This window comes from Prionailurus bengalensis, chromosome A3 (genome assembly GCF_016509475.1).
Source record: "Prionailurus bengalensis isolate Pbe53 chromosome A3, Fcat_Pben_1.1_paternal_pri, whole genome shotgun sequence".
NCBI classification, from domain to species: Eukaryota; Metazoa; Chordata; class Mammalia; order Carnivora; family Felidae; genus Prionailurus; species Prionailurus bengalensis.
The window spans coordinates 65,243,246-65,266,174 of record NC_057354.1 but is presented as its reverse complement, the minus strand read 5'-3'; the positions used below and the strand labels follow the sequence as shown (position 1 = coordinate 65,266,174).

At 36.5% G+C, this 22,929-nt stretch overlaps 1 protein-coding gene across 4 annotated transcripts in view; it reads left to right on the top strand.

Annotated features, from left to right (window-relative positions):
- The window catches only part of SRBD1 (S1 RNA binding domain 1), a 201,828-nt gene that overhangs the window by 28,256 nt on the left and 150,643 nt on the right, over nucleotides 1-22,929 (top strand). For all 4 annotated transcript variants that reach the window (XM_043603301.1, XM_043603300.1, XM_043603303.1 and 1 more), the window contains exons 7-11: nucleotides 963-1,101; nucleotides 5,393-5,489; nucleotides 6,776-6,911; nucleotides 15,143-15,246; nucleotides 19,952-20,059. In XM_043603301.1, coding sequence (XP_043459236.1) covers nucleotides 963-1,101; nucleotides 5,393-5,489; nucleotides 6,776-6,911; nucleotides 15,143-15,246; nucleotides 19,952-20,059 — 584 coding nt within the window. The remainder of the gene's footprint in view (nucleotides 1-962; nucleotides 1,102-5,392; nucleotides 5,490-6,775; nucleotides 6,912-15,142; nucleotides 15,247-19,951; nucleotides 20,060-22,929) is intronic.

The window sequence follows — 22,929 nt, the reverse complement described above, 5'->3', positions numbered from 1 at the left end:
GGAGAATGGAAGATTTCACTCAGGGAGAGTTTGTGGGTAAGCAGGTCAAGATAGACCATTGAGGAACACTAACTTTTGAAGCACGGGTGGAGGAAGGGTGAGCCGAAGACGGAGACATGGAAAGAATGGTCAGAGAAATAAGAGGAGAATCAGGAGATGATGACATCTTGGAAGACTAGGGAAGAGAGTCTTAGAAGGAGGTAACAATCAGCAGTTAAGTAAGTAAATGTAGCAGTGAGGCTTGGCAAGGTGAGGACTGAAAGATGTATATTTGGTAATTAGGGGATCATTGTGGTTCTTTGGGTTATGACTTTCAGCAAGGTGTGTGGGCAGAGAAGTCTGATGGCTCAGGTTGAGGAGTGAATGTGCCTTAGGCAGTGGAAGCATTGTGTATTTGCAGCTTTTGGAGGAGCTCCCTTGGGTTGAGGAGAGGGCCTTACAGTTCTTTCTGTCCAGGCTCTGAGGTTTTTTTTTTTTTAAATAAATATTAAATATTTACTTAATATATAATGAGAGAGAAAGAGACAGAATGCAAGCAGGGGAGGGGCAGAGAGAGAGGGGGAGACACAGAATCTGAAGCAGGCTCCAGACTCTGAGATGTCAGCACAGAGCCTGATGCGGGGCTCGAACTCATGGACCTCGAGATCATGATCTGAACTGAAGTCAGATGCTTAACCGATTGAGCCACCCAGGTGCCCCTGGCACTGTTTTTGAGATGAGTGAATCCAAATAAATGCCTAATGTCAAGTGTGTAGAAAAGTATAAAGAATCAGATGAGGAACAACCATCTTTGTATAGCTAGTAGTCTCTGGTTAGTATTAATTTGTCTCTGAAGGGTTGAGAAAAGGATGTCTTTAGCCTCCCCACCATGTCTTCTAATTGTGTGTTTTAATTTTAACTTTTGCTTTTTAACACTGAATGGTGTGGTGTATTTTCTGACTTTTTTTTCCCTCCCTCTGCAGTCAGCTCCATATAAAACTGGGAGCAAAGGCACTAAAGCCCAGAGAGCAAAGCAGTTGGGATTAGAAGGAGCAGCCAGGACACTGCTTGAGAATCCAGGGCAGCTCAATCTGCTATCTTACATTAAACCCAATGTGAAAGGTACCAGCTTTACTTCAAGAGATCATCCCTGTTTCTTTTTCCTTTTCTTTTTTTTCAAATTTGAAAACTATGTTAAAAAAATATTTCATCAAGTAATGACTATACAAAAGAATATTATAGCATATAAAGAATAAATAATTCTAATAAAACAAATCCCCATATACCTCCTGCTTAGCCATCCAGCTTCTTCTTTTGATGAAGTGCCTGTTCTAGTCTTTTGCCCATTTTTATTTTGTGTTGTTGTTTCTCTTATTAATTTATAAGTACTTTTTAAGATATTCTTTCTCAGTTATGTGTATTATAAATCTTATCTCCCAGTTTGTAACTTCTCTTTTCACTTTCTTTATGCTGTCTATTAAATAAAAAGAAAATAGAAGATCTTAATTTTATTGTAGTTGAATTATTAATCTTGTCAATTTTGCTAACCTTTTCTTTTACGATAATTGCTTTCTTTTCCTTTTTAAATAATTTTTTCACATCCCAGTGTTATAAAGAATGTCCTATATTATCTTTTAAAATACTCTGTTTCTAAAAAATTATTTAATTACAAAAGTTGTATGCATTCTTTAAAAAGAATTTCAATGATTCTGACATACATGAGTTATAAAGTGAAGGCCTGCTTCCACACTCCTACTCTCCAGGTGTAAAGTTTCTTTTTTCTGAAGTGTATCTTCCTCTCCTTTTGTGTGTGTGTGCACAAGAGAGAATGAGATGGGAAGAGGGTAAGAGAGAGAATTCTAAGAAAAACCCAAGGAAAGTGACAACTGATGCATGTCAGGATACATTGGTTTTATTGACAAAATAAACCCTAGAGTGAGAGCTTTGAGTAAGCACGACTTTTTTGGGGGAGTGCTCTGACAGGATGGGATGGGGAGATTGGTGCTCTCCTAATTCCTGCACTCATTCTAGTTTCTTTGGCCTTCTGTTGATTCTTTAGGCTGGGAGACTTAAGTGTCTATAGGGGGCAGTCTCTGATAAGAAATTCCACAGTATGTACTACTACACTGTAGAGAATCCTAGCATACTGTAACCTGTGTTCCTTTTAAACAATTCAGCAGTGTGAGTTTATTATTAAAAAATTAAGGATGAGTGTCTGTAAAACTCCATATGTCTGTTCACATACAAATACACTTATCTTAATCTCTGTTTTGAAAAAGGCAATAATTAAAAGAAAAAGCAAATTAGTATTATTTGTGTTTAGAGATGGGTTGAAATGATTAAAACTGAAGTTTGTTTAATTTTTTTTTTAATTTTTTAATGTTTATTTCTGAGACAGAGAGAGACAGAGCATGAGTGGGGGAGGGGCAGAGAGAGAGGGAGACACAGAATCTGAAGCAGGCTCCAGGCTCTGAGATGTCAGCACAAAGCCCGACACGGGGCTCGAACTCACGGACCATGAGATCACGACCTGAGCCGAAGTCGGACGCTTAACCGACTGAGCCACCCGGGCGCCCCCCTGTTTACTTTTTTAACGTGTGTTTTTTAGTTAGATTTTCAAATGATTGCAAATTTAATGTTTTAATAGTAGCTGAGACTGTATAGACAAGCGTGAAGGTCAGCCACAGTGGGAACTTTCTTGGCCGGTGATAGTTAGGTTTTCTTAGAATCAAATGTTGGAGTTTTCGGAATATCAGATGCATAAAGTTTTGTTGTCTGTTCTTATTTTTCTCTTATGGTCAATTTCTTTTCCTTTCACCTCCTTTGGAACAAAGTTTACCTTAGTTCACTCATATACTGAATTCCTACTGGATAGGTTTGATAACTGTATCTCTGAGTGGCTATATGTAGTGATGCTCATGGACTACATGGTGATGACACTTGGTGATACTTCTGATAATGCGTATCAGTCAAGGCTTATTGCAGCTAAGGTAGTATTAGCACATGTATTGGACTTCCTGTTTGCTTTATTCCCTTTTTCTTTCACTCTTATCATAAATGTCAAAGAATTACAATTAATTCCAAACAATCTAGGTACTGGTTTTTAAAGTTCGCTTGGAGTGTTCTTTTCTTTGCTCTTTTAGGTTATCTACAGACTCATGATCACCCTCAGATCTCTTATTGTTTCTCTAAAGAAGTATTTTCATCATTCCCATCATTTCTCAAAGAAATGTCTAAGAAACCAGATATTTCAGTGTGAAGTAGAAGACACTTCTTGCCACAGACCAACAAGAATTTGATCTGAATCAGAAACATGTAGATGCCACAAATGGAATACATCCTAGAATTCCAGAATATCCCTGTTTTGTTTACGAAGAGAAGTAGCTGATTGCTCTGTTGTACAGAAGAGGTAGCCTTAGTGCAGATAAAGTGAAAGAAATGTTGGTCCTTCAGTTTTTGTTACATTTGTGGAGCTTTGAAGAATCTGTGGCTGGAAAGCTTTCACTACAAGAAAGGAAATAAGATTTTTGGCTCCTGTAGTCCTTATTTTCTCCTGATTTCATTGAGGTGCTAAACTTTGTGGACTTACATTATTCTTGGCTGTATTAAGCCCCAATGACCGAGTCTTTCTGATGGAAGAAGGTGCTTTTTCAAACACACAAGACTCTTTTCCAGTCTTTTCTCTTGAGAGGGCTTATGTAATTTGGAGGAGTCCAGTGATTGATAATTTCTACCTCCCACTAAGAACCACTGCTCTAAGAGTTCAAGGCACCTCCCCAGCAGTGTTGGTTTTTTGTTTTTTTGTTTTTTTGTTTTTCCTTAAACTTGAATGAGTATCAGAATTATCTGGGATGCTCTGTAACACAAAAGTCCCAAAGCCTAGGAATCTGTGTTTGTAACAAGTACCTAGTGTGATTGTATTCTGGGGTCCTTAGACTATAAAAACATTGCTCTAGAGCTCTAGCATAATTTTAATTATATAAGATTTATTAATTATAAAAAGTTTACAAATTGTGTTCACCCAAAATGATGGGGGCTTTTCAGAGGTCTTTTGTTACAAATAGCAAAATCTGTAACTTCCTCTTTCTGTTCTCTCTCATCGATGGTTGTTATTGGAGATGGGTTCCATCTTCACTTTTCACTTATCACCCTGGTATTCTCATTAAACTTTGTGTAATGATGCTGTGAGGTGCTTTGGGACTCCAGGAGTTAGTGCATAGGGACTGGTTTTCTAAGATGAAGACTGATCTAGGGAGATAGCTCACCAAGAACAGACATTTATTGACTGCTTACTGTATGTCACAGCTGTTCTAGGTCCTTTACATATACAGCCTTCTACTTCTCAAAGGTAATTCACTCCTGAAAATCCCCTCATGGGGAAATTCTCTTAAAATGTAAACAGAATTTGTATTAATTTTAATCGTTAAATTCCTTTAAAATAAATGTAGTTACTCAAGATTAGTTATAACAAAACTCAACAACGCATTTCTCTTTATTAATGACTCCATAAGTCTGTCCTCCTGTTCTCTTCGTCTTTTGTACCTATTACTCATTAAAATTATGCTCTCAGAAAAACCTACTTATGATACTTAGTGCTTGTGTAACTTAAGCTTTAATGCAAGAAAAAAAAGAAGCTTTAATGGAGATAGAACAATTAAGATAGAAGAAACGGAAGAAGGCAATGCAGATGATTTCTCTCAATGTATATAGAAATTGATATCACAGGGGCTATAATGTTCAAGAGTCACTGCTATAAATTAGCAAACCAGAAGCACTTAGAAAGAACATAACGCACCATTGGTAGACAGTTCAACTATGAAATAGATGAACAATCACAAATAGCTCTTGTTTTGTGCTCCTGAGATTTGAGAAATTCAAGTGGGTCATTAAAAATGTGAGTAAACGCCTCAGAAGTCAAAATAGGAATATTAATAAAATTACTATTTGTAAAGGATAATTTTTCTAAGTGGTATGAAATGGCATATCTTAAGTTATGACTCTGTTAATACATATTTCCTATAATACATTTAACCTCTGTAAATACTTCGTGAAGTAGGTACTATTATTTTTGCATTTTTATAGGAAACTGAGGCAGAGAGGTCAAGTTACTTGCCCAAAGTCAGACATTTGGTAAGTAGTGAACTAGGATTAGACCAGGCAGTTGGTTCTAGAGTTGCATTTTTCACCATTAGGTTATGTGGTATGTAAAGGTCCTGTATTCTTGCTTTGGAGACTTGTTACTTTTTTTTCAGAGGTAAACTGGTCAGTGCTATGATACTTTTCTGTCTTAAGTTTTTCCGTTTAAGGGTTTATTTTGACTGGAATAAATTTATTGTGATTTAATTATAGATTAAAAAAAACAAACCAATCTGTAGTTCTTGCTTTTGTTTTCCCTCTTACCCATTTCTTAAAGGACTTTCAGCACTCCAGGATATTGAAACGGGAGTGCAGCATATTTTAGCAGACATGATTGCTAAAGACAAAGACACGCTTGACTTCATTCGGAAATTGTGAGTAACTCTTTTATAGAGTTCTCTGCTTTGTGGACTCATGCTGGTAAGGGTCATATGGTTAGTGCTAAGACCAGTGTTCATTAAAAACTTTATTTTTGGACTGTTTTTTGGTAGCAGAACTCTTTGTTCAAGCAGCAGAGCCCTAATACATAAAACAGATAAAAGTAAAGTTGCTTTAATTGAATTCTAGGCAGGGCGCCTGGAACTCTGCCTGCTCATCCTCCTTACACTGAAACCCCTCAATGGAGGGCTGTGAGGAACAGTTTAAAAACTATTGCGTGGTTACACAGCGTGTGCTAGAGAGATCCATGTTTATTTAGAGCGGGTGGCATGCTTTGTGAACATATGTGATGTGTGTACTATACATGTATTATATAATATCATTTAACTTTAATATCAGGTAAAGATAAAAGTGTTGACCTCAAAATGAATTTCAGCTGATGGAGAGAGCAGCTTATCCATGGTATCACAGTCCCAATTTATAAGAGATTAAAACCTCATGACCTAAGCCCTACTTGGGCCTTTGGATTTTATGCCTCATTAAAGAAAGATATCTCAAAACCCTGTTTTAATATATTTTTCAGCTGTGTATCAGCAGACAAGACAGGGTTTTCCAGCAAGAACCTTTATGCTCTTACTCTTTCTCCACATCCCTGGCTGAGTGAGGTGTGCAGAGGAGAGGAAGGGGGAGATGAATCCGTTGACTACCATCGCTTGTCAGGGTTTTTGTTAATCCAAGGGAGAGAACTTTCCTATTTCCTCAGTGGCCCTAGTAGGAATGAGTCAGAGAAGGAGAACTGCCCGGATTTTAATTGTGTTTTTGTAAGTAATTACACTGCTGAATTTGGCCTGTCATTGGAAGCTGTCCCACCACATCCTCTTGTTTCCCTTCTTTTTAGCTTTTACTGGGCTCTGACTGCTTCACTCAGTGGTTAGGAAAGATATCTAGACTAGAATTACCGATCTGGTATCTGTAGATACCAGATGGTATCTGAACTGACATAGGCATGTTATAGGAGGATTGATATAGACATAGCTCTGGAGGACCTATGCTAGCATGAATGGGCAGAGTCCTCTTTTGATGGGTCAGTACATTTTTATAGTTGGGCATCATTTAAAAATTTTTCATTTGGTAATGGCTTAAGTTTTTGCTAACGTTATTTCCATAAAAGGTGTTTCTTTACTAAGGCATAGTAATAACTATGCCTTAACTTTTTTTTGTTAATTTTACATTAATAAAATGTATTTGTAACTGCTTGTTTTGTGCATATTTATCTGAACAGGTGCCAAAATAGGTATATTTGCATCCAGTCATCTCTGGCGAAGGTGTCCTCAAAAAAAGTAAATGAGAAAGATGTTGATAAGTTTCTGCTCTACCAGAATTTTTCGTGCAACATAAGAAACATCCAACATCATCAGGTAAATAAGGAAACTGCTTATCCTTGCTGATAGTAATAATAATGATGATACTTTGAATTTGCCTACTACTTTGGTTTTTAAGGAATTAAAGTTTTGAAGGCAACCATTTTTTTTTTCATATAAATTCTTATAATATTGTCATATCCTTCCCATTTCAAAATGGGGTAACTCAAGACCCAGAAAAGTTGCTAACATTGAGAATTATTAGTAGGGCTGACAATACACTACTTCAGATATTTTGACTTTCTGGCTGGTGATCTTTTGTATTAGACTTTGCTTCTCAGTGTGCTTGGATTTGAGCTCAATTCTGGATCTTTTTCATATGACATACAAATTAGAGGTATTCTGATTTAGAATAAAGTGTGAGAGATCTCACTTAGTTGTATAAACATAGTTGTTTTATCTCAATGTTTTAATTTCATTTTTCAGTTTACTGATTTTTTTTCCTAATTGTAGTCATAGGTTGTCTCTACAGTGTATAAAGTGGCTTTTATGTCACATAGGGGAAAAAAAGATTATTTACAAACTGAAATTTTTAATTACTGTTTTTTACCTATGTAGCTACTTTTACCAGTGTTCTTTATTTCTTTGCATACTTTTGAGTTATTGTCCAGTGTCTTTTCATTTCTGCCTAAAGTAATTCCTGTAACAATTAAATGTAGGGCTGGTCTATTAGTGACAGACTCCTTCAGTTTTTGTTCATCTGTAAGGTCTTAATTTCTCTTTCTTTTTTAAAATATATTTTTAATTGTGATAAAATACATGTAACATATGTGTTTAACTTATAATCTTACCATCCTGGTTTTTTTTTTTAACTTTTTTTTTAATGTTTATTTATTTTTGAGACAGAGATAGAGCATGAACGGGGGAGGGTCAGAGAGAGAGGGAGACACAATATTCGAAGCAGGCTCCAGGCTCCGAGCTGTCAGCACAGAGCGAGATGCAGGGCTCGAACTCACGGACCGTGAGATCATGACCTGAGCCAAAGTCGAAAGCTCAACCGACTCAGCCACCCAGGCAGCCCATTTACCATCCTGTTTTTATTTATTTTTTATTTTTTTTACCATCCTGTTTTTAAATGTACAGTTCAGTATTGTTAAGTATATTCACATTGTTGTACAGCCAATCTCCAGAACTTTTTCAGGATATAGAATTCGTGGTTGACATTTTTTTTTCAGCAGTTTGAATTTATCATCCCACCGTCTTGTGGCTTCCATGGTTTTGATGAAGAATCAGCTGTTGATCTTACTGAATCTTTAACACATAATGAATTACTTCTCTTCTTCGAGGATTCTCTGGCTTTAGGTTTGGACAGTTTGATTATAATGTGTCTCACTGTGGATCTCTTTGAGTTTATCCCTCTTGAGATTTATTATGATTCTTGGGTGTGTTGATGAATGTTTTTTTTTATCAAAACTGGGAAATTTGGGGCCATTATTTCTTCAAATATTCTTTCTGCCTCTCTCTTCTCTCCTGGGTCTCCTGTTATATGTATGTTGGTATACTTGATGGTGTCCCATAGGTCTCTCAGACTCTGTTTATTTGTTTATTTTTCTTCTCAGACTTCATAAATCACAATTGACCTATCTTCAAGTTTGCTGATGAAATTCTGCTTCTGCTTGCTCAAATTAACTATTGAACCCTTTTAGTAAATTTTTCATTTCAGTCATTGTAGTTCTTGGCTCAGAATTTCTGCTTGGTTTCTTCTTATAATTCTCAACTCTATTTATATTCTGTTTTTGTTGAGACTGCATTCTCTTAATTCCCTTTAGGTCTCTGTCCATGATTTCCTTGAACTTGGAGCATATTTAAAACAGTGGTCTAATTAAGACTAATGTCTGAGCTTCTTCAAGGATAGTTTCTGTCAGTTTCTTTTTTTTCCCCTGTAAATGGGTCATACTTTACTGTTTCTTTGTATGCCTTGTGGTTTTATGTTAAAAACTTGACATTCTGAGTGTTATACATTGCCAACACTGAAAATCAGATCTTCCCCCCACCCCCATCCTTGGTATATATTGCTGCTACCTTTGGTGGGGAGGTTTGTTGATTTTTTTGTTTGTTTGTTTAGTGCCTTCTGAATTATTTTTGAAACATCTGTATTCATCTTTGTCATGTGTGACCACTGACATTTCTTCCATTAGCTTTGTGGACAGCTAGTTATTTGACAGAGGTTTTCTTAAAGCCTGGAGCCAAAACAAAAAACAAACTCTCCCCAGTTCTTGCAGATTGGCTGTATGTGGGTAGTCCTTCAACATTGGCCTAGAAAGGCTGTTTACACCTCTGCCTTAGCTTTCACTTCCTGTTTGCATGGAGCCCAAAGGTCTGTCAAAGGTGAAAGCTTAAGGTCTTTTCAGAGTGTGTGTCTTGTCCCAAGCAGGCACGCAGACTCCCGGATTCTCTAATCTATGCAGGAACTTTACAAAGACTCTTTCCCCTTTAGTATCTAATTTTCAAGCCTCTTTTTCATTGAGGTTTTTTATACGTTTGTTAGTTGCCCTGACTGTAATCCCTACATCTACTGTTAGCCCTCACCCCTCAACACTGTGGCACAATTATTTGCCTTTAAATACTTCTAACAAATGCCACTCAGGAAATGGCTTCTGTCCTGGGGAAGCTCTGAGGCAAAACAAAGGCCAGCTCTTGAGTCTGTCCTTCAGGGAGCCATCAAACGGGTCAAAACACAAGATCACAAATTTTTGAGAATATGATCCATGTCGCTCCCTCTGGCCCTAGCAACCTGCCCTAGGAATGAGGCTGTTATCTTCATGGCCGCTGCTCATCTACAGAGTGGAGGAGAGCAAATGGTAAGTTCGAAGTGCTCTTTTACCAAGGTTCTGTGGCTTCTTGTTTCTTTAAGTGTTCCTCTGATTGTTAGAAGCTTTTTACTAGGGTCCAGAGTTCTGAAAAAGTTGATTCTGACAGTTTTTGCCAGCTTATTACTGTTGTAGTAGGATGGACTTTTGGAGTTCCCTACTCTACCATGTTAGTGATGTCTTATGTAACAGCATCTTTAAAGTGTGATATGTAGTCCCCTTGCTCTATTCCAAAACCAGAATGTGGCTTTAACATTATAAAGTGTTCTTCTTTACCTCATTTAATGGTTTTTATTTTTATTTTTATTTTTTTAATGTTTTTTATTTATTTTTGGGACAGAGAGAGACAGAGCATGAACAGGGGAGGGGCAGAGAGAGAGGGAGACACAGAATCGGAAACAGGCTCCAGGCTCTGAGCCATCAGCCCAGAGCCCGAGGCGGGGCTCGAACTCACGGACCGCGAGATCGTGACCTGGCTGAAGTCGGACGCTTAACCGACTGCGCCACCCAGGCGCCCCAATGGTTTTTAGCTTAAAGTCTACATTGGTATCAGGATTGCAACCTGTATTTTCTTTCTTTTTAAAAAAATTTTTAATGTTTATTTATTGTTGAGCAAGAGAGAAGGAGGGACAGAGAGAGAGAGAGGGAGACAGAGGATCTGAGACAGACTCTGCACTGATGCAGGGAGCCTGATGTAGGGTTTGAGCTCACAAACTGTGAGATCATGACCTGAGCTGAAGTCAGACACTCAACCAACTGAGCCACCCAGGCTCCCCGCAACCTGTATTTTCTTAATGGATATTGATTCCATTTTAATCTTAGCCCTACAGTTATATGAAATGCCTTGCCTTAGTCCTTTTGCCAAAACTTTCCAGTCCTCTTTTGGGTGAAGCTTATTCTCTAGTCGAATAGAGAGTTGGCAAAGTTTTTCTGTACAGGACCAGAGAATAAATGTTTTAGATTTTCTGAGCCAGGTGGGTTTTCCGGCAATTACACAGCTGTCATTGCAGCATGAAAGCGGTCATAGATAATACACAAACGAGTGAGCATGGTTGTGTTTTAATAAAATTCTATTTATGAAAACAGGTGTTCATCTGGATTTGTCCCATGGACCATAGTTTACTGACCACTACTCTTCTGTATTTTTCAAGGATGGTATATACGAACAGTATTTTCTGAGTTCTAACACATTCACAATTGTTTCCTATGGGCTTGATACATGGACAGCTTGGATCAGTATATTTTTTGTTTTCACTTTCTTCTCTTAACTTTCTTAAATATGTTGCTCCGGTGTTGTCTTGCTTTGTATGTTGGTTTAGAGAAATCAGATGGCAATCTAGTTCTGGTTCCTAGAAATGCCATAGATGTAGGTCCTATGTTATTTTATTTTCTTTATTAAGGTTTTATTTTATTTTATTTATTTTTAATTTTTATTTATCTTTGAGACAGAGAGAGAGAGAGAGAGAGAGAGAGAGAGAGAGAGCGAGCGCAAGCAGGGGAAGGACAGAGAGAGAGGGAGACACAGAATCCAAAGCAGGTTCCAGGCTCTGAGCTGTCAGCACAGAGCCTGACATGGGACTCAAACTCACAAACCACAAGATCATGACCTGAGTGAAGCTGGATGCTTAACTGACTGAGCCACCCAGGCGCTCCTTATTTTATTTTTAAATGGTTATGTATTTATTTTGAGAGAGAGTGATTGCATGTGAGTGGGGGAGGATCAGGGAGAGAAGGAGAGAGGGAGAGAGAGAATTCCAAGCAGAATCTGATGCAGGGCTCTATCTCACCACGGTGAGATGATGACCTGAGCTAAAATCAAGAGTTGGGTATTTAACTGACTGAGCCAGTCAGGTGTCCCTCTTCATTAAGGTTTTATAGGAAGATGAGGGGGAGATTTGGAATCAAGAGATTGCCAGTTTCTCCAAACTTGGAAGTGCTCACTATAAACATTTTTAAAATTGAGTTTTTTCTTCCATCTGCATTTTACTGTTAAAAGAGAGGATAATGAAAAGATTAGAGTACATTACTTTTTGTGGGATATTTCTCATCATAACAGCTGTTAATTTTTGTAACTTACGATGATACAGATGTGAAAAGGTGTTTTTTTTTGGTGTAAGGTAACATGGAGATTATCCTACAAATTTTTCTTGAACACTTATTTTATATCAGTTCCTACTTGGAGTGTAGAGGTGACATGGTCTTTGCTCTTGTTGTAAGTATTATTTATATGTTCTAGATCTAACTCTTCTTTGTGATAACTGATTTGCAAACCTTTTCTTCCATGTTATGTGTTCTCTTTTCACTTTCTTTTTTATTTTTAATTTTTTTAATGTTTATTTATTTTTGAGAGAGACAGCATGAGTGGGGAGGGGCAGGGAGAGGGAGACACAGAATCCGAAATAGGCTCCAGGCTCCGAGTGTCAGCACAGAGCCCCACGTGGGGCCCTAGGCCACGAACCGCAAGATCATGACCTGAGCCGAAGTTGGACGCTTAACAGACTGGCCACCCAGGCGCCCCTCTTTTCACTTTCTTAATTGTATTCTTTGAGGTATAATGTTATTGAGTCCAGTGTATTTACTTTTTTCCTTTAGTGATTGTTCATGTAGTATTATATGTAAAACCTTACCTAATTCATGGTCACAAGGATTTTCTCTTATATTTTCTTCTAAGAGTTTTATAGTTTTAGTTCTTATGTTAAGGTCTAAGGTCAGTTTTGAACAATTTTTGTGTATGATGTGAGGAAGGCAACCAGCTTCATTTTTTTTGCAGTCAAATACCGTACCCCTGTAGCTTCATTCTTTTGAACGTAGCTATCCAGTTGTCTGGGCGTCACTTGTTGAAAAGACTGTATTTTCCCCAATGAACTGTCTTGGCATCCTTGTTGAAAATCAGTTAATTCTGGGCATATGCATTTATTTCTAAACTCTTTTAATTTTATTCTACTAAGCTATGTATCTATCCTTATACCTGTACCACACAGTTGTGATTACTGTTAGCTTTGTAATAAGTTTTGAAATCAGAAGGTGGGAGTCCTCCAACTTTGTTCTTCTTTTTCAAGATTGACTCTGGGTTGCTTGAACTTCTATATGAATTGTGGAATTAGTTTGTCAGTTTCTGGAGAGAAGCTAGCTGGAATTTGATAGGTGTGCATTGAATCTGTAAATCAATTTGGGGAGTATTGCCATCTTAGCAATATTAAGCCTCTGGTTCATGAACATGGGATGTTTTTCCATTTCTTCAATTTCGTTTAACAATGTTTTGTAGTTCTCAGAGTTTACATTTTGCATGTCCTTTGTTAAATTTATTCCTAAGTATTTTATTCCTTTTGTTGCTATGGTAAATGGAATTTAAAAAAATACTTTCAGAATGCTTACTGCTAGTGTGTAGAAAGTGATTATCCTGAAATCCTGCTGAACTCTTATTTAGTTCTGATAGCTTTATGGTGAATCCCTTAGGGTTTTCCATATATAAGATCATATTATCTGCAAATAGATATATTTCTTTCTTTTCAATTTAGGTGTCTTCTTTTTCTTTTTCTTGCCTAATTACTCTGGCTAGAACCTCCAGTACAATGTTGAAAATAGAAGTGGCAAGAGTAGACCCTTGTAATCTTAGAGGGAAGGCATCCAGTCTTTCACCATTAAATATGATGTTATCTGTGTTGTTTTTGTATGTGATTTTTATAGCATTGAAGAAGTTGCCTTCTATTTCTAATTTGTAGAGTGTTTTTATCATGAACAAAGCTGGAATTTTGTCAGATATTCTTTCTGCATATATTATGTAAGAAGATAATTGTGTAATTTTTGTTTTTTATTTTATGGGTATCATGTATTATGCTAGTTGATTTTTGGGTGTTAAAGCAACTTTGCATTCCTGGAATAAATCCCTTTTGATCCTGGTGTGTAATCCTTTTTATATATTTATGAATTTGGTTTACTACTTTTTTATTGAGTATTTTCATGTCTATATTCATAAGAGATAATGATCTTAATTTTTTTCTTGCAATGTTCTTGTCTGGTTTGGGTATCAGGGTAAATAGAGTTGGGAAGTTTTCTATGGTATAGTTTGGAAGGGTTTGTGAAGAATTGGTATTAATTCTTTAAATGTTTGGTCGAATTCTGTGGTGAAGCTATTTGGGCCTGGACGTTTTCTTGTGGGAAAATTCTAAATTACTAATTCAGTTTTCTTTACTTAATTTAGATCTTTTTGGATTTTCTGTTTTTATTTTACTGTTTGGCAGTCTGTCTTTTTAAGAATTTTTTTCATTTTATTTATGTGATGTAATTTGACGTGCAGTTGTTCATAGTATTCTGTTATGATCTTTTTTATTTCTCTAATTTCAATAGTAATGGCCCCTCTTATTTTTGATTTTGGTAATTGGAATGCTTCCTCCCTTTTTTCTTGGTCTAATAAAAGGTTTGTTAATTTTGTGACATTTTCAGAGAACCAACTTTTGGTTTTGCTAGCATTATTTTCTATTATTTTTCTGTTCTCTTTTTATTTTCCCTCTATATTATTTCCTTTCTTCTACTTGCTTTAGGTTTGTTTGCTCTTCTTTATTTTTTTTTTAATTTTTTAATGTTTATTTTTGAGAGAGAGAGACAGCATGAGCAGGGAGGGGCAGAGAGAGAGGGAGACACAGAGTCTGAAACAGGCTCCAGGCTCTGAGCTGTCAGCACAGAGCCTGATATGGGGCTTGAACTCACGAACCATGAGATCATGACCTGAGCCGAAGTTGGATGCTCAACCTACTGAGCCACCCAGGTGCCCCTGTTTGCTCTCCTTTAAAGGAGTGTTTTTAATATATTTTAAGACAGTTGCTCTTTTAATACATTCATTAAGAGATAGCTTGAACTGAATTTAAATTTTTCCTTCATTTGTAATCTTTGTTATTTGGGACAGAGTAGTCTTAGAAAAATTATTATGTAAAATGAAGAAAATACATACCTCACTGGTGGCTTTGAAAATTAAATGAGGTAAGTATTTAAAGTGTTTAGATGGACTTGACAATTAGTAAATGCTAAATAAATGGTGACAGTTAGTAGTTACTATTCCACATGGGAATTTGCATGTTTGTAAATCTCAGCCATAAATTTTCACAAATGTGAAAAATATATTTTTTAACTCCAGATGATCAAAAATTTTCAATTAATCAAATCTGAAATGAGATTCTTAGATCACCAAAGTCTCTTTCTGTGAATTTCATAGGCTTTATACCAGTATTTTATTAAAATAATTTTTTTTTTAACATAAAGAAGTGATTATTTTTAAATACATTTTGGTAAATAAATGAATGAAAAATTCATATAGCTCTAGACTGGATAACTGCTCTTTTATTTCACAAATGTTGACTGATTAAATTGACCATTTATATATTTTGTGGATCATCAGTCTTTGCCATATATGTTTGCATTCAGATCCTGGCAATTAACCGTGGGGAAAATTTGAAGATACTGACTGTTAAGGTCAACATTTCTGATGGTGTGAAGAATGAATTCTGTAGATGGTGCATCCAAAACAGGTCTGTTTAGATTTTTAAAGAATTTCTTTCTTTTCTAAAATAAATATAAATGTTGTGTATGTTTAAATAGGAAACAGGATGTATTGAGTATTTAAATAAATTATTCATATTACTTATCTCTAGGGAGAGGGATTTTTACTTAGTACTTTTTTGTACTGTTGGAATCTTATAATAAGAGTGTTTTCTCTTATGAAAAGCTAAATTAACAAAAACATGCTGTATATGACAGATCTGAAATGTTTTGATCATTAAGGATAATTGAAACAAAAATATAATTTGTCAGATATTATAATATAAGTCTCTAAAGCTATATATGCAGTTTACCTAAAATATTTTGCACAGTAAAGATGATTGCAGTTAACATTAAATTTATTGGAAATTTCAGAGAAATGTCTAAGCTTATGTAACTTTTTATTATCTTTTTTCATTTGTTAACAGAACCTTTTAAAATTGCACCATATGTTTGTATAGAACTTCTAACTTTTAGTTTTCCCTTTTCAGAGTGTATTTGATCCTTGTAACAATCTGGTTCGTTGGTAGAGCAGATTTGTAGCTGCCATTTTGCGAGTGAGAAAACTGATACAAAGGTCAAGAAGATTGCCTGGCAGTTAGGATATGTAGTTCTGTGTAACCTTAAGTTAGGGAGATTGCTGGGAAAGCTATTTGAAGAGTCGGATGAATTTTTCTTTGAGAGGAACCAGTACTGTGTACTTTAGAAATTAGCTCTCTCATCCAACATAGTACTTTCATCAATTCATTGGAAGCCGCTTTGCCAAAAACCAGTTCCATGAAGGATTAACTTGCTTAATGACCAAATAATGCTAACCAAGGACTCATGAAGTGAAATGTCTATCTCAATGTTACTCAGTAGGTAAATTGTGTAAACTAATTATGTTATAGCCATACATGGAATTCTGTGCAGCCATCTTGAAAAGTTGAGATAGAGCTGAACTTGAGATACAAACATGTCTTACTGGGTTAAAAAGACAGCTTATAATTAGTATTTATAGTATGGTTTCATTAATGGCAAAAAATGTCTGTGTGTAAGAACATTTTTTGGAAAAATACAAATGATCTATTCCATAGCTCTGGTGTGAGATTTTAATTTTCTGTTGTATACTCTCCTGTGGATTTTGTAGGTGTTTTTTTAGTGAATGTTTACTTTCTTTGTAAACAAATAAATTTCATTAAAAATAAAAAGGAAGTAAATACCTAAAAGAAATCATAGATTTAAACAGTAGTGTGAAGAAATTAGATAGTTTTAATTTAAAATATGATGAAACTCTGAGATAGTTGCATAGAAAGAACAAAATCTTGAGGCTCCTGGGTGGCTCAGTTGTTAAGCGTCTGACTCCTGATTTTGGCTCAGGTCACAGTCTCATGGTTCGTGGGATTGAGCCCCGCATCGGGGTCTGTGCTGATGGTGCGGATTGGGATTCTCTCTATCCCTCTTTCTCTGCCCCTCTCCCGCTCGGCTCTCTCTCTCTCAAATGTAAATAAGTAAACATTTAAAAACAAAACAAAAAAAAACAAAATTCTAAGAAGCAAATATATCTGAGTTTGAATTCCAGTTATATTATTTCTTACCCTTGTGACTATGAGCATGTTATTTCTTTCTCAGTTTCATTATTGTCTAAATGATAAGTAATACCTTTTTCACATATTTGAGAGAAGTAAATGATAGTCCATTTAATTGTGTAGCCTTTAGTGGTATCTGTTATTACAAAGTAGTGGGATTATTGTGCATATTTCCTTTTTAGAAATATCTTTTATAAATAGGGGGACAACACCTATCTTTTTTCCTATGAATATTCATAATACTCAGTATCAGTTAAGGAAGTATTAGTTATGGTTTTAGCCTATTATCTTCATACTGAGTAGATGTTAAGGAGTGGTTTCCTTACAGTGATTTAAATGGTTTTTCTTGGCTCATCTATATTTTATTTTATTCAATTCTTCCTCAATTGAATAATTGGTAATATTATTTAACCTATACTATAATACTTTACTATGGTATAGTGATATGTTTCAGTTACATTCTAGAAGCTTCTCTGTATATAGATAATTGAAGAAACACTTCTATGGGAAGTAAAGACCCGAAACAAGAGCTAGCTAAATTATTTCTCTGGGAACCAAAGAAACATTCTCAGGGAATTGTTTTAGTTTTTTAAAACACATTTGAATGACTGGAGATGCTTACTCAAATCTTTCCTTCTTCATCCTCTTCTGTTTTGTTTATTCTCTATGCCCCTTCTTCTTTCACCTTCCACCTCTCTCATGTATTCATCCATTCAGGTTATATGCTAGATGCTGGGGATCCACCTGTAGCCTTATGCTACAGATAAATACGCTCTTTGTCCTTGGTGACAATATAGTTTAATGGAGAAGATCCTGACAAATGGTTAAGGGTATGCTGAGGTTATAAAGGAGAACTGCAGTGTTTCATGAGTCTGTAACAGGGAACCCTAATGGAGTCTGGGTTGCATGCATATGTAGGTCAGAGACAGAAGGAGAGGAACAAAAAGCAACATGAAATGACGATTGACTTGTAGGCATGGGCCGGATCGATCATACCTAGCTTTCTAGACAGGGAAGGATTTTGTTTTTCTTTATCTTAAGGGTAATGGAAAGCCAATAAAAGGTTTAAACAGAGGATTATCATAATGATCAGTTTGCATTTTAAGATCACTCTGGCTCAGTATAGGGAATTATTTGGAAGGAAACCAGAGTAGATGTGGGGGCAAGAGATAAGGTTTAAGGAAGACTGTTGAGGCTTCCAAAAGGATCAGATAGGCAATGTTAAGGATTTCTGGTTTCTTCCTACTAGCAATGGGGAAACCTTGGTTTGGCCTTAAAGGGAATGACCCCCAGCAGATATCAGGTACATACATCTAAAAAAATCTCTCCTTTAGGGCCTTCCTGCCTGTAAGGACTGTCTTCCTATCTTATTGTCTCATGACCCAGGACTGTGTTCTCTCCTAACTTGCCAAGCTCCATAGCATGATGTGTAAGACGCTTAGTGATCTGGGCTCTGCCATGTTTTCTAGCCCCCTCTACCCCCCCCCCCCCCACCTGCTCCTGGCAGTTGTGCTCTAGCAGTACTAATCTACTTGTAGTCAAGTAGACTCATCATGTGCTTTCATGCCTCTGTGCTTTTTCATATGCTATGGTTTCTTACCAGTATGCTCTTCTTTCTGGGTCTTGTTTGATAAAGCACAGTTAATTTTTTCAAAACCCATCTCAGATGCTTCTTCTGGGACATCTTTCTTGACATTGGGCTCTCCAAATTAATAATAACAGTAATAATAATATTAATTTTAATATTAATTATGTGTATCCAATTCATATCCTACTCCTCCCTAGATGAAGGTGACAGTAGAGAGTTACAGAGATTTGTGTGGAAAGATGTATGTCCTGAAAGCACTTTCATTTAAATTAAAAAACAAAACTATATGCTACTCAGATAATAATCTCCTATGGAAGGGATTCAATTAGTTATTATGAAATCTTTGGTATACTATATAATTGATTCTTGAATGTCTATTCACTGAAGTTTAGTTAATTTCCTACCTGAGATAAGTAAGGGAGATGACAGTGTCCCTAAGGTATATTAATGGTTTATTTTATTATTATTTATAAAGTAAATATTTATTAGTGGTTTATATTTAAGAGTCATTGAAGGGCAAGGGCAGAGATACTCTAGATGGATGGAAACACAGAAGGGGTAAGGCTGAATCTGTCCTTTTTAGCTTATGCTTTTCTCTTATTGTTCTCTATCCAGTGTCCACTAACATTTGATTCTCTGACATTTATATCCATCAGCATGTGTGCAGATACACTGCATGGTAGAGCACTACAGCCTGAGGAGTAGAGTGAGTTCTACTCAGGAATGGCAAGAGGCAAGAGTTAAAACAGAGTTTGTCCTTTGCTCAGTCTACTCTCTCAGGAAGAGATAAAGAAATGGGCAAAGAGGATACATGTTTGTCTTAGCTTTGATGCCATAACAAAATACCATAGACTAGGTGGCTTAAAGAACAGAAATTTATTTTCTCCCAGTTCCGGACACTGTAAAGTCAAGGTGCAGGCTGATTTGTTTTCTGGTGAGAACCCTCTTCTCGGCTTGTAGACTGCTGCCTTCTCACTGTGTCCTCACCTGACTGGGAGAGAGAGGGATGGAGAGAGGGCAGGCTCTCTGATATCTTTTCTTTCAAGGCACTAATGCCATCATGAGGGCCCTTACTCTCACGACTGTATTTAAACCTAATTATCTCCCAAAGGCCCTATCTCCAAATAACATCTCACTGGGGGTTAGAACTTCAGTATATTAATTTTAGGGGACATAATTCAGTTCACAGCAGTGCATTAGTCATTTTCTGGTGACTTTTTTTTTTCTGGTGACTTTTTTATATCTTAATATTTTCACCATTATTAATAATGCTTCGGGAGACTCTTCCCAGGATAAGAAAGTTTTTTCCTCCTTTAAGTTTTATGTATGGCTGTGGTTACCAGGTTTTTAAAAATAAGAACTCCAGATGTCATAGTAATAATTTCCAGACATCACAGTCTTTCCTCACAGATTATGTTACTTTGGCTTCGATAAAGTCTTCCCCTTCTTCTGTTCCACTTCCTCTCCCCTCTTCCAGGAGCCCTTTCATGGTCTTGTTATTGTTACATCAGTTTTAGTGTAGGCTTTTCTTTTTTGCAGGTGGAGACCACGTGGCTTTGCAAGGCCGGAGTTAATGAAGATCTTACACAGTTCACTGGATGATTCTTTTAAACGCCTTATTTATCCTCTCCTCTGTAGAGAGTTCAGGTATGCATCTTATTTAATTTTATATACCATTTATTATTATGTGTGGTAATACATACATTACCATTAAAGCATGAAGTAAATATTTGTTGATCCACTAACCAGTCCAAAGAACTGAGTCAGAATCACAAAGTAATTATAGTTAAGTCTCGATTTCAATCTGTAGAGGCAGTCACATGCATAGATCACAAAACGTAACTCTTAGTTACAACATACTTTTCAAATCTTGACCACTTAATGTATACCCCTTCCAGTCTTACAATACCAGTTTTGCACTTCGACAGCCAAGACAAGCAAATGGTTTTATTGATGAGAGATTTGACTTGGGAATAATAAACCAAGAAGTTAATGAAGAATTTAGTTGGAAGCAGTTTTTGGTGATAAGAGAACCAAAGACACCATAAGGAAATCCATGGAGCACATGATGCATTTCTTACTATGAAGAGAGAAGGCTAATATATACGTTTTAAACTCCCAACTGGGAGTTATTTGGGTGAATATTATCAGCAATGATGAGTGAATATTAGAGATGATTAAAGTGACCATCTAAGTGGACTAGCAGAAGGACTAAGAGTTACAAAGAACTGCGGAAGAGCTGAGGTGCAGATTGTGAGTTTTTGTCGGGGAGGAGACGGAAAGAAGTTGTGGCAGGCAAAACCTCTTTCCTGCTTCTCTCTTGCCTTTGTAGTCAGTCTTCAAACCCGCCATTCCCTTCTATATTCCTTCCTATGTGCTTTAGACTTTTCTTCATTCTCTTTTATGGGTTTCAGCAAGGATTACTTGAGAGTAGATTTCTAGCCATCTCTTCAAGCTCACTAGAATTGATAGCAATCTTCATAATGTTTGGCTGTTTTTCTTTTACTGGACTTGGCCATTGACTTTGGAGGTATTATGAGCAGGGTTTGAGGAGGGGCGCCTGAGTGGCTCAGTTGGTTAAGCATCCGACTTCGGCTCAGGTCATGATCTCATTGTTTGTGAGTTCGAGCCCCGCATCGGGCTCTGGGGTGACAGCTGGGAGCCTGGAGCCCGCTTCAGATTCTGTGTCTCCCTCTGTCTGCTCCTCTGCTGCTTGCACTCTGTCTCTCACATTGTCTCAAAAATAAACAAACATTAAAGAGCGGGGTTTGAGGAGGTACTATTGAAAAAGACACACAGCTTTTTTAACCAGCTTCTTTTTATCAAAGTCATGCATTTTCTTGATTCATCCTTCATAGCTCAGTTGTCCCTTAACAGTATTGTTTCAGTTTGAATCCTATTTCATTTCAAGTCTGTGTGAGGTACCATCTCTTGCTTTTGAGTGCTAGGCGTAAAATTTTAAAACAAGGGATTTTGTTTATAATAAAGGAAAAAGAGAAAATTACTTTATTCAAAATTTTATTTCCTTTTATATATTTTTTCTTTATCTTGTTTTTTCATATTGCATGAAATGTCCAGTAGTGCTTTTGACATTTTTGCATACATTTGATTTGAGTAGCTTCACTGCCTATGGAATGATTTCACTGAGATTTAATGTAAGCCATTTGGGTGTGGGTGTGTTAATGTATAACCCTTCTTTGACTTATATTAGCAGTGGGCAAGCAAGACCACTTTTCTTCTCTTTTCCTAAAATGGCTGTGGTTAAAAAAAATATGTATCTTATTTTAGTCTGTAAGTTGGTTTGCAGATATTGTCTGCAGATGTGTCTCTTGATAGAAATACTTGTAATTACCTGAACAGCAATTGAGGGAGAAAACTCCCAATTGATTTTTCTTTAAAGAAAATTAACTTGATTTTCTAATTAAAAAGAAATTTGTCCTAATGTAGAAAAATTGAAAGAATTAGTAAAACATAAAGAAAAAAGCTCACAAAATTTCACTACCTAGTGATAATCATGAACATATACATTCAGGTCAGTTGACTATATATATATATATATATATATATATATATATAAGGCAGTCTACTTTGGATTTCTTATTTCTGCAAATATCAAGATGATTCATCCATGTGTCATTTTTCACACCTATCTCTTTCATCAATCCTGCATTGTCAGTTACCAAGTGCTGTCTATTCTCCCATCCATCCTTTATCATACCTTGAATTTCGCCTCCTCTTATTCTCTGTGGTTACGGTTTTAGTTCAGGACATCATAATTAGTTGTCTGGATTACTCTTCTAGGGTCATAGATGATCTCTGTCTTTGTTTTGCAGTAACACATTTCACTTTGCCATCCTAAAACTCTCAGCTGATTATTTCATGCTCTTCTACTTAAAATTCTTTAATGGCTCTTCTTTGTCTCTAGGATTAAATCCAGGCTCTTCAGAAGAACATGCCTAACCCTTTGTGGTTGGATTTTGTTTTGACTTATATCTTGGTATTTCTTTTTACCTTAGCATATGAAATTACTCGGTTTTCCATCGCCTGGAACATTTCCTCTGTCTTCCATCCACTCTCTCTACCTTTGTTTTCTTATTACTCTATTAGTATTCTTTTTTTTTTTTTTTTTCTATTAGTATTCTTAATTCACCTGAGAAAGTTCTCCAGTTTAGGGGCACCTGAGTGGCTCAGGTGGTTCAGCATCTGACTCTTGATTTTGACACAGGTCCTGATATCACAGTGGTGAGATTGAGCCTCACATTGGGCTCCTTGCTGGGCTTGGAGCCTGCCTGGGATTTTCTCTCTCTCAAGGGGTGCCTGGGTGGCTCAGTTGGTTAAGTGGCTGACTTTGGCTCAGGTCATGATCTCACTGTTGTGTGAGTTCAAGCCTCATGTCAGGCTCTGTGCTGACAGCTCAGAGCCTAGAGCCTGCTTCAGATTCTGTGTCTCCTTCTGTCTCTGCTCCTCCTCTGCTCATGCTCTGTCTCTCTCTCTCCTTCAAAAATAAATAAACATTG